At 40.0% G+C, this 12719-nt stretch overlaps 1 protein-coding gene across 1 annotated transcript in view; it reads right to left on the bottom strand.

Annotated features, from left to right (window-relative positions):
- Positions 1-8932, bottom strand: part of GALNT11 (polypeptide N-acetylgalactosaminyltransferase 11) — a 38783-nt gene extending 29851 nt beyond the window's left edge. Inside the window, exons 1-3 of the mRNA XM_009886770.1 lie at positions 8638-8932; positions 4477-4600; positions 2368-2534 (exon numbers count right to left, since the gene is read on the bottom strand). Coding sequence (XP_009885072.1) covers positions 2368-2534; positions 4477-4600; positions 8638-8932 — 586 coding nt within the window. The remainder of the gene's footprint in view (positions 1-2367; positions 2535-4476; positions 4601-8637) is intronic.
- Between the last annotated feature and the right edge of the window lie 3787 nt (positions 8933-12719).

Here is a 12719-nt window from a genome sequence, read left to right as displayed (position 1 = left end):
ACATATCACAGACTATTCTCAATAGGCAGTTTAGTCTCAGACACCTTTTGGGGTTTTTGTTGTTGATGGGTTTGTGTGTCAGCTTCATGCCCACTGGGAAGACTAATTTCTTCCGACATAACCCAAAAAATTGCTTCAACACAGCCTGCCTGAGAAATTTTGCTCCAAGAAGAGAATCGCTCCCTTTTAGCCAGTAGACAGTCTCCAAAAATTACTTTAGTTATTATCTTGCTCCATATCTTTGTAACAAAGGCTCCTCCAAACAAGAGAAGTCCAGGCTGGAGTCAGAGGTCTTATTATATCAAAGTACTGAGTTGTAGATAATTTGCTGCTTTTCTGGTTTTCAATCTCTTCTTCTGTGTAGAAGAATGCCTCCAGTAACAACCTTCACCGTATCCTGTAGGCTCTTCTGTAACAGGTAAAGTCTAAATCAGGGAGAAAGAGGTTGTACTAGAAAAAGGAATCCTGCTTTGGAGCAAAGGGAAAGAAAAATATAACAGCAGGCTCAGCTGAACCATGGAAATGCCTGCTTAGCTAGTAAGCCTGTTGATGATTGAGCGTAAGAAGCTTTTTGAGGCAAAACTAGATGCAAAGACCCAAACTTTGCACAACAGCACTGACGTGCAGCAGGGTTCCTATACTTAAAGGTAAAGAAATAAGCAGAATTTCATCTAAGATACCATTTCAGGAAGTATGTAATGTAGGGCAAATTAACTTAAAAAAATAAAAAGTCAGAGGCATAGAGATTAAGCAATTTGGCCAAGCTCACGTGAGATCCATGGCACAGCCAAAGTCTTTGTTCATTTCCTCAGTCACTAAAACAGCTTTGCTTTTCTTCAGCTGTAAAATTCCAGCCGTTAAAATTAAGCAGCAATGCCAACATCAGTAGTACTATCATCATCGAGAGCAGTAATTCTCTGTATAAACAATATCTCCTCCCATCTTTGGCTTCAAAACATGTTCATTTTAAGTCAGAAAGGCAGAAGCAGCTACTTGAATGTTTTGTACCTAATTTGGCCTTCAAATAAGCAACAGACCAGAAGAGTGATGGTATTACTGCCTGAACACAGGCATTAATCAACCAAATGCCTTACTGTATTCAAAAAACTGAGTTTTGAATTAAGCTTAGATCTGAATACAAAGGTTACGAAATTTTAAAACAACAAATTGCACATGAGACTTTGTAGCAAAGAATGCATGTTGCTTCCAAAACACAAACCAAGCTTTTAAATATTACACATTATCAGCAAAGGACAGAGTGTTTGATCTTTGTTCTCTCCTGTATCCTAACATTTGATCTGACCTCAGAGAAATGAACTCACTACATAACAAGAGAATTTCATTCTACATTATACATTTCTAATAAGTCTCTTAGTGCAAGTGAGACCTTAACCCAGAAACCAAACGATGAGACCAAGGGAGCTAATTATATGTACTAAAAAAAAATAATCTAAAAATCATTTTAAAAATGCAAAAAGTTGTGGACTTGTACAGAGGCAAGCAGGGAACTTGCACAGTCCTGCTTACAAGTACTGCTACACTAACTTATTCCTCAATAGGCATTTCATCTTTGAAGTGCCAAAACGCTTGAATTGCGTATCTGTCTTTGCCTTGTCCATCATTCGAGAGAAAAACGCCAAAGCTTCAATCTTTCAACAACAGTAAAGCAATTCTGCAAGGCCTGCCCCTCCCACACTGAGGGAGCAGAGGCTGCTCCACCAAGAGCCAAGGACAGCTAGTCCTAGGGTGGCCACAAGAGGCTGTGCGAGAACCACGCAGAGCCCTCCCAGCAAAGGCTGAACTCTGATCCCAGCACGCCACCGCTCTGAAATGCTGAGCAAGTACAAAAAAAACCTGACGCGCTGTTTCCATAGTGCCACATCAACTTACTTGCGAGACCGCAGCTGAGGCTACGTGCATTCAATTCTTCTCAGATGCATTCACAGTTAGTATTGGCCCACAAAGTTTACGGAAAGATCAGTGTGTAATCTGCTCTGAGCACCAGAGCAGCCCAAGCAAGGTACTGTTAAAAACATCTCAACTATAACAAAAACTGCTTAATCACCCCCTCTGCAAATAAATACTCCTCATTATTAGCTTTGAAACCTGTTTTTGAATGTTAAAGTCAGTACAATACAAAGCTCATGAGTAAAATGACACCAGTGTCCAGGGGGATGTCATCTTGGGCTTCTCCGAATATCACATGTCTCTACTGGCTGGCACTTTTTGGAGATGGACTGCAGTACAAACTGGTTTTGCATGGTAGCCTCCACATTTTTATTTTGACCAGTCAACAAAGCACAGGAAGAGATAGGAAGGTGAAGAAGTGTAAGCACCAAACAAAATAGTACTAAAAGGTTCTCTCACCCAATTCACTGTTGTCATCCACCAAAATAATTTCATGAAGAAGGTGTGCAGGAGTGCGATCCAGGACACTATGTACTGTGCGAAGCAGGGCAGAAAGTGCTTCGTTATAGAAACAGATAATAACACTGGCAGATGGCAGATCAGAAGGGTAGGACTTCTCTCTACACCTACAAACAGAAATAGAGTAGATATTCTGATATAAAAATCACTTTATTTTCAGTGGGATTTCCATAGGGCTAGGTCACTACCGAAACATCATAAATAACAAGCAAACGTTAAGTGTGTAGGAAGAAAGCCTAATTTGAACATAAAGAGCCCAGGCAAATAACTTCTATAGTAGGGCTCAGCATAGTAAGTTACTCTCCACATAATACAGGCTTAAAATTAACATTGCTACTTGTTAGAAAACAGAGGATATGATGGATTGAGGTGGGAGTGAGAATGACAGATCCTTAAGACATAAACAAGAGAAAACACTAAGGGCTTGTTTCAGCTGTCAAAATACTGTCTAGTACCCTTGGGTAGCTCAGACATGTAGAGAAATGGCAAATATGACATAAGGCCTACAGAAAACCCACAACTTTATTGGCCAGCAGCTGGAGAGGAGGTTGAATATCCCAGAATACCTCCAATGGTGCTAAATACCTGTTCAGAGGACAGAGGTTGGGATTCAGCCTGCAGATTAAGATGCTTAAGTCTAGTCACTGCTGTCGCTGGAGTCCAGATAGCATTCAGATCACCCAAAGGCTGACAAGTGCATTTTGTCAGCTGAAGAGTTTTGTATGCTCCATTAACTGTATTGAATGGTTCTCTGCTAATTATAATAAAAGCAGAGACAACTGACTAACATGCAGCTATCTAAATTTAAACATCTTAATCTGCAAGCTGAGTCCCACTCAAAGCAAATTTTGTCCCTACTTCTAACACAGCACGTTATCACAGATTAATGCCATTTGAAGATGCCAGGCATGATGGAATCCAATAAAAATAAGAAACTACAAATGAAACCTCAGAAGTATACAAGAAAACTCTTCATTGACTTGGAATGAACTTAGCTCTTGGGAGAGACATTACAGCAAGTACGATTCATTACATTTACCCACACCAGAGAAACCACTAGAAAAACAGATGCAGCGCTATTTATTTTTCAATTCAATCTTGAGTTTTTTTGTTGTTTTTACAGTGGTGGTTTCCTCCCCCACATGCATCAGACAGATTATAGGAAAAAAAATCTGCTTTTAATAGAAAGTATTCAGAGTGGTGCAATCCAGATACCAAGCAAGGACTTTAACTAAGAAATAGAGAGCCTTTGTCATCAGTCGTTCTTCTGTCTTCTCCTCTGTAGGCTTACAACAAATGTGAAATAGTACGAGTTGAAAGTCTCTCATTAACTTGGGCACTGAGTTAACTTTCAAAGGTACCAAACAGAATTATATCATCTCTTGTGGTACAGTACTGAGTATCTTAAAGTGAAGCTTTAAAAAATAAAAATGTTATAGCATGCGTTAAGTAACTGAGTACACAGCTAGCAAGATAAAAGAGACATAGGATGTGTAATCTTAGTATCGCTGGAAAGAAAGTTTGATTCCTAGGTCTTTTCCCCATTGACTTTTACTTAAAGTATTATTTTGGGGATCTCGTTTCTATCAAAATAGCTGTCTGCCAATCCTACTACTCACAGAAATTAAATTAATATGATAAAAGTTTGAATAAGTATATATCCAATCTGGTTCTTCATTAAGCATTCTTAAAGTGAATTAAGGATCTGGAAAAGAGACCTTTGCTTTCAGGGAGTAGCAGTCTGTGTTTTTTCCTGGAGCCTGGTTCCTGTGGGGCTTTACCTATGACATAACTTTTCCAGCTTGCAAAAATTTTATCTCCAGAAACTACATTCAGTCAAAAAAGACAGCAGAGACCAAAAAATACAAATCCTGACCTCAAGCACTCCTGTTTAAATAGCTGAAAATCTGCCTTCATCAACACAGGAGGCTGAAAGAGTATCTAACAGAAATGTAATACCAAAAATGTTAAATACGACATCAGGTATAATGTAAGAAGTCCTTGAGCACATGAAATTATACCATGTTCTCTCCAAAAATTATTACATACTTTGTATCTCTTGTATCAGGCACCTCCCTGTGGTATCCCAGCCGATTACTGATAAGCATATTGAAAGCATGCTTCTGATAGCCCAAGTCTCTGACTTCCTGATCTTCTTCATTAAAAATCATTCCTGCAAAAAAACATGACAAGATCAGTTAAAAGGCTCAAAAATATCTTTTGGAAACAATCAAGGATTGAAACGTATGCTTTAACCTCCCCTAACACCCATTATGTTCATCAAAAATCCCTCTTGATTTTGTAAAGTGTATTTTTGCACAGCTATGTTACCCCTCACAAATAGGTAGTACTTATGAGTAGCCCTTGCAGCTATAATAAAATGAAATAATTCTCCAAAGACTGATGGCTCCATTCTATTTATTGCCTTACCAGACACTCCCTTCACTTAAATGGCCTCTAATTCTTCACCCCACCTAAAAAACAGTATCAAACAAGCAACAAGACTTTGGCACAGAATGCATCAGCATCTACCCATACAGATGAAGAGTCCGTAATGGGATTTTTGAGAGAGAAAATACATTTACAATGGCAGAAAAGAAACCCTCACAATAGCAGCTCCAATTTCATGCAGTTTTCTCCAGTCTGCAGTAACATAAAAATAGCCTTGAAAAAACTGTAAATTTCTTGTTTATATCACCGAGGACTTTGACAGCAAGTAAAATAGCAACAGAGCTAGCTGTTCCTCTATTGATTATTTTAGCAGAAGCATCAACTGTTGCTGAGCACAGTGGAGCAGAGGCAGGAACTGCTGGTTTAAATAAGTACACTGCTAGAGGCCAAGGTTGAAATCCTCAATGCCATCTTGCCTACCATGCGTGATTCAGTGCCATGGGCTTCTCTGTCACTCAGCCATATACTCACCAGTGTGAACAGAAACAAAATATTATCATAGAACTGTTTAGGTTGGAAAAGACCTTTGAGATCATTGGGTCCAACTTAGCACTGCCAAGTCCACTACTAAACCATGTGGTGCTTCACTCAACTCTTCCACAGAAAAAAAAAGGAGGGAGAGGAGGAAAGTGGTAGCCACCAGCTGTGTCTGCTACCCACTTCTGCAACAATTCAGGTAGCAGAGCAATGACTTTTTATTGTCTCTGTTCTGCTGGATGCACAGAATAAGATGCCTATGTCCTCTGCAGCTATTATCAAGCTATAGAAGCTATTTCACTGAAATTTCAGTACAAGAAACGAGCAAGGATCATGTAATTTATCTCCTTCCACCTTGCCCATCACCTCTATATGGTTCAAAATCTCCAGAAAACAATTAACAAGGGGGTTCCTTATTCACATAGTCCCATACATCCAGGATAATATGTTTCATAGAATCATAGTCTAATTTAGGCTGGAAGGGACATCTGGCCTAATCCCCTGCCCAAAGCAGGTCCAACTAGATGAGGCTGGAAGGGACATCTGGCCTAATCCAAAGCAGGTCCAACTAGATAAGATTGCTCAGAACATGTCAAGTTTTGAAAGCATCCAGTACCCTCCAAGGATGGAGATTCTATCACCTCTTCATGTCCCTGTTCAAGTATTTGGCCACCATCACACTGAAAATGCTTTTCTTCTTATCTAATAGAAATATCCTCCTTGCTTTAATTTCTTATCATAATCCCATGCATGTCCAGAAAGAGCTTGCCTCTATCTTCCCTACAGCCTCCCATTATGTTGCTGTTGACAGCGATGGAATCTCACCCCTTAGCCTTCTTTCTAAGGCAGAATAAACCCAGTCCTCTCAGCCTCTCTTCATACCTTGTGTTCTCCAGTTTTCAACAGCTATGCAAAAGACAGCTGAGCTTAAGCCCAGAGAAAATGAGATGGTTAAAAAACAGAACAGAAGAAAAGATCATTAAAAAAGTTTTTAAGCTTTCTTCCCTTTCAGACAAGTAGTCCTGGTTGGCCTTCAGAGCGCAGCTCTGAACAAGTAGTCCTGGTTGGCCTTCAGAGCACAGCTGTGTCCTATCAGTTGTGTTTCAGCAACAAAGTCTACCCATAGGTACAAGATGATCTTCTAGAGGGAATTCTGTGAATCCACATTCCCACTATTTGCATTTCCCACCATGTCACTTTTAGTCTTGAATACAGCAATGGCAATGCGGCTGCACTATCAAACACCTCAAGGGTAGACACCTTGACATTTGTGCAGGACCAAGCGGGAAGTGCTGGGTAGTGACATCTGCAAAAGACGTGGGATACACCCACATAGTGTGTCTTGTGATGACTGATGCTATCATGTTCATGGAAGAGTACTACCAAGGAGGATATGCTGCATCGCAGGAGCAGGGTTCACAGTGGCAGTGCCACTCTTCCAGCACCAGCAGTCTAAAGGGGTAAGTCAGTCCTCCTTTGAAACACATGCATTTCCAAAGTAAGGTCTAGGTCTCCAGCTTGTCAATTCAGACACCCACCTCAATCATTTTTGCATACTCAGTGCCACAGTAACATTGTGCCACTGGGTCAACTTAAAACATTTTCTTCATACAAAGCACAAGGTTAAGAAACACATACCAAATGTTTCATTCGACAATCCATCCGTAGCCAACCACTACCTACTTTTTTCTGATCTTCTAAATACAGATAAGAGGAAGTGCTAATATTTTTAGCACATTCTTATGAAGAACAATATCCAAAAAAGCAAGCAAAATGCTTGAAAATTTTCAGTTCAAGCAGCAAATAAAAGCCCTTGGAAAATAAGGGCTTTGCAATCGAATCATCAGTTTAAGCTTTACTTCGGCAGCGTTATGTGGCTATCACAGATTAATAAAAGACAGATTGTCCTACCAGATGACAGTTTGTCTTTGGCTGTCGTATGCCAACTTTCTTTTCTTTTTTTTTTTTTGCTTTGCATTTTTATTACTGCCCTACCCTAGATAGACAGGAAGCCCTTTCCTGCAGCACCTGATCTAATTCTAACAGAGCGCCAGCCGTCTCCTGATGATTCATGTAGAATTTATCCTGGCACTATAATTCCTCTTGGCTTTCACCAACCAAACCAGTCACTTGGTTTGAAGATCAAGGGACTTCTCAGTTAAAAAGCTCCGATTTCTTTCCTGGCCCATACTGAATAGTTGGAAAGAAATAGCCACCTCTGGACTGGCCTTCACCTCACTTGGCTCTCATACCTTTTGCAGTGAATTGATAAACATTTAGTAATGCCACAGGGCAACATGAATTGGCATTTTTCCTACATACTCACACAGGTCTAATGACCAACTCAGAAACTGAAGTTTGGTAAAGTTCTATAAATTCTTGAAGCTGGTGATACAGCATTCATCCAAAGTAACGACAGAGGACTTCAATCAGATATGAGTATTAAACTCCCGGCCATGAAGGGTACTACGCCGTAATTCCCAAAGCAGCAGACACTGATACCACAACACTCAACATCTGCCTCCAGACTTAAAGCAAGTTTGCAGGCCAGTATGCAACATGCCTCAGTTTCCATATCTGAACATGACAGCAGACACTGAGCTGCACGCAGTTAAATATACAAGCAGTTAAATATACAAAGCATTTTAGTTTGGAAGAAAAACCCAAATCATCTCATTGATGAAATATGCTCCAACGAAACACGCAGACCTTTGTTGGTGCAAAGTAAGCAGGATTTGGCCCTAACCACTGTCATCTCAATAAATCTTTCACTGTAATTTGTCCCACACACATTTTTTGTAGATGATTTCATACTCCAAGGATATTCTCCAAATCAATGGGTCCTCTTCATTGTGTATTGTTATCAAGCTATTATTTTATTACTGCATATGAGTAGAGTTTTTCTTTGTCTAATAAAAGTTCTTGTATTTGAGCCCAATCAACATAGGAGTAAGACACGAAACAAGCATACACTGAACCTTCCAAAGGTAAGAACTACACCTTGCTATAATCCAGTCGTCCTCATTAGCACTTACACAGCACAGCTGTGAATGTTAGGAATAGTGTATTTTGGATTAAACATAATAGAATACATTTGAAGTAATTCCTAATGAAGAGAGCCACTAGTACCACCTGCATTTAACAAACAAAACTACTTCATTACACAATTTTCCCTGCAATCCTTTAAAAAAACAAAACAAACAAACCTTACTATCTCATTTCTTCTATTGTTTTAATAATTTTGGCACCAAAATCACACTGAAAGCACTGAAAATTGCTTACCCATTTCAGGAGAGAATTCTACCTCCCCTTTAACTGGGTCCTGGACATGATTTCCAAGAGGATTTCCTATCTTACTCTCTTTCTGTTGCAATTCAGGTATATGGACAGGCCCCCGCGTAAAACGGGGGTAGAATTTTTTTGGAAATGGCCTCTGAGGTTCCAGCCCCTTGACGGGCACATTCTTGAGGGATTGGTTCTCTTCACTGAAGTTGAAATAAACAAAGAGCAGAAGCGTCCAGGTCACAGATGTGAAAAGGCACCCATAGCAGAAATAGCGAAGTGTGACACTTCCCATTGTAGACTTAGCATCGTTGAGGACCCATTCTTAATTACCTGAAAGAGAGTGAAAGCACACATTTTGAATGCTGCCTCTTACCTCATCAGGTCTATACATTAGGAAATGCATTCTATAGGTTGCTCTTTCATTAAATGATTTTTGGAACTTAAATTTTCAGCATAGACCTTAAGAATGAAATCCCTTTTCACTTTCCCATTCAAAAAATAAACATGACCAGTTTGCACAATCTCTGTAGATACTACTGCTTTAAAACATGAAGCAAACAATCACTAGAAGCCCAGTGACACATGACAATTAAAAGTAAAAGTGATTAATTTTTCCTCATAATAGTTATATAATTATCTCTCTTCCACAACAGTACATTCCTTGTATGCCTGCATTCATTTAAACATATCACTATTTAATTAAATGTATTACACACAGGGAACTGATTCTTCACAGAATGGTTAAGGTTGGAAGGGACCTCTGGAGGTCAACTTATCCAACCCCCTTGCTCAAGCAGAGCCACCTTGAGCCAGTTGCCCAAGAGTATGTCCAGACATGTCCATTTTTGTAGTTCAGGTCCTATCCTAAAACATGGAATAAGAGAACACAGACTCAAAAAGCTACATAGTTCAGTCCTTCTTGCCCCAAATTTAGGAACAGCCATCATGAGCATCCCAGAAATTTCAGAAATCATGGGGTACAATTTAACATCACAAAGCACCAAGAGAGTCACATGTACAGATACTCTACTCTGCAGAAAGAAAGGAAGCAGATACAGGCTAGAGAAAGAACAAAAAGGTCCAAAGTAATTTACTGGGTTCCTGCAGGTTTCTGCAGACTCCAGAAGCACTTCCATACTCCCTGGAGAAGATGCCTACTTAGAGCTAGAAGGAAGCAACCTAGAGTTTTACTTTAGGCATCCATCCACTAACACAATTTCCCCAAGCTATATTGAAAATTAATATCGTAAGCAAATCCCCAAAGTGAAGCACAAGAAGTTGGTGATAACATTTTATTTATGGCCCAAGAGAATCAGGTAAACTTTTCAGAGTTTCTCAAATCTAAAAAAGGCTCCAAAAAAAAAAAATAATCCCAAAACTACACAGCTCAGTTCCCAAAACCGAGAAAAACACTAACTCAAAGAATTAGATTTCTCTCACTATCTAATCACAAAAAATTCTTTGCATAGTAACAAAAAGTTAGAAAACTATTTAATCACCTTTTAATTAGCAAAACATTTGTTTTAAGAAATTAAAGTATTGGGGTAGGAGTCAAGGGCTTACGCTGATGCATTTTTCAGACTTCTCAAAAGTCAGAAACTACCAGAATTCTTCAGGTCAGTCTGGCAAAGAGCAAACATTTATGAGTACAAACAGATTATTCCCTTCTTAATATGGAAAACTACTAAACAGAGGTAGAAGGCATTCACGATCCCAAAGAAACCTATAAAGATCCCACTTATTCTGGCAATGTGATTCGGAGTCCTAAGTGACTTGCATCCAAAAGGAATACATGTCAAAATTCAAACTCATATTTCCCAGACTTCAGCAGGTCATTGTCTCCCTTCCAAAAATAAAATATCCAAAAAGTAAAATAAAGCAAAAAAATCCCCAAACCTTCCAAAAAATAAATTTACCCATTAGTCTTACCATGTCAAACTCCCTCACTTCTGCAAGGCAACAATCTACACAGCAGTTAAGCCCAAAGAGCTTAAAAAGGTCTTAAACGGTGTTTAAATCTCATACTGACCCTGTGCATAGAGACAAATTGTATGCTCTGTGAAACAGGCTCTTTCTCTAACACTGTCACACAGAAATCTTGCCGCTTAACTGTAGGCCATGAAACTAGTCAGGCAACAAATGCACTGGGGGTAGAAGTGATTTAAAAACCCCTCATTCTAGCTAGCAGAATGGGTTTACCAGTTGGAGAGGTACAGACCACCAATCCCCAATGCCTTATTCCCTGTGCGACCAGTGGTCAGTGATAATAGCAAGGCAAATCCAGGCTCAGGAAAAGAATGCAAGGCTGCAAAGGAGCAAGATTAGATAAACAGTTATATCCTCTAATTATAATAATTCTTCTTGCCAGACAGTCTGAAGACAATTAATACTTATCCATAAAAGCAGATCTGAGTGCTTGCCAGGGTTTTTTTGCACAGCCACAAGGAGGTCATCTGCTCTAAGACTTGTCCAAGCCTAATATACGGCTCCTCAAAACCTGCTAAAGTTGGTTTTCTATTCACTATGGTAACACAGACGCACAATCCTAACATCATGGCACATGCACTTACATTGTGGAAAAGAATTGTTCTAATGAGATAAAAATTACTATAAAAGAGAAGGAACCTCCTCATTTCAGACCTGTTTAAGGATACATCTATGCTGCAGCCTGCACAGGAAAATGAAAGATAACCCTTGCTATCTCAGGTAACAGCAGGAAGACAGGCACGCAGAACAGAATTCATCACGGACTAAGTATTTCCCCAGCTTTTTGCATCTCTTTTACAGCTCAGAGCTCAACCTTTCCGCTGCAGCACTTCTAGCACACTCAAGTTAAAGTTTGCTGTGACTGACATCAGCCATACTCAGATTAAAGAGGAAGGGATGAATTAGTAATCACCAGAGTGCAAAGATTGCCTTGCGCCCTTTCCCTCTCCAGAAAGCCCTCTGACCAGGCTGAAAGCACACACTTGGTTACTGTTACAATGGCAATAAATGCAAACCTCAGAGGGATGTAATTTCCACATGCTCCTTGCTAGAGCAGAACCATTTCACTTCCTTTACCCCTCTTTCACTGTTTTGCAGTTTTGTAGAAGGATACAAAGGTTGAAATACTGCACCTAAATCAAATGACAAAAACTCCACAATGCAGAAAACTAGGCCCTTTCAATAGCTTGCTATTCAACCAAGACGTTTGGTAATACATTTGGCAGGAAAATACAGACTCACTATTTTCTTTAAGTAGCAAATGTTTTGTTAGACACTTACTTCTGAAGGCAGAACAGAAAAAAATTAAACCCTGCCTATGAAAAGCACATTGAGGCTTATTAGTTTACTTTATTCACTAACACTGTCCTATGGACGTGTGGCATTCACACAACCACTGTCCTATCGATTTCAACCACTTCTACCACTTAAGCGGCCACAGAAGTCACAATCTGCGTCAGAGCTGCACACTCCAGTTTCAGACTGACCATGACTTCTCACAGATGTGCTTTAGCAAAGAGGCCACAGTAGATTTTCAAGTCCTAAGCAATGCCAGTCCTGCTTGGGACCTGCCCTGAAGAACCAAGAGAACCTTTCCAGCCCTATATATACAAAGTACAATCACATCAGTACATCTCCACCTCTCCTCAGTATACCAGGAAACAAGTATCCCCTCACTCATTTCAGCATGCAATGAAAAAATAACCACTTTGATACATACCAGAGGGAGGGAAGACAGAATACTTACACTGGTCACAAGCACCCAGGAGGAAACACTCCGTTCAGAGGCAGCCACTTGTCCCTCCATTCTTACCTCATCCATCTCCCTATCCATGACCTCCTTCTACAAGCCATCTAGACACAGTGAATAAAAGCCTTAGCCTGTCCAGACTCCTTTGTTCTCCAGTTCTGTGAAGTCTCACAAACACGCTTTGCCAATTTACCCAACATGTCTCTGCCTGTGCATGGTCACGATACCCTGATGATTGTCTTAAACATCCATCCTCTCCCAGCTGGTTCCTCCAAGCAGGATTTTGAAACTTAAGCAAAGCCAAGCCATTCTTCCCCACCCACCCCCTTTTTTCCTCTCCTTT

The sequence above is a fragment of the Charadrius vociferus genome, unplaced genomic scaffold (assembly GCF_000708025.1).
Source record: "Charadrius vociferus isolate BGI_N301 unplaced genomic scaffold, ASM70802v2 scaffold255, whole genome shotgun sequence".
Taxonomy (NCBI): Eukaryota; Metazoa; Chordata; class Aves; order Charadriiformes; family Charadriidae; genus Charadrius; species Charadrius vociferus.
This window is presented reverse-complemented; position numbering and strand designations above follow the sequence as displayed.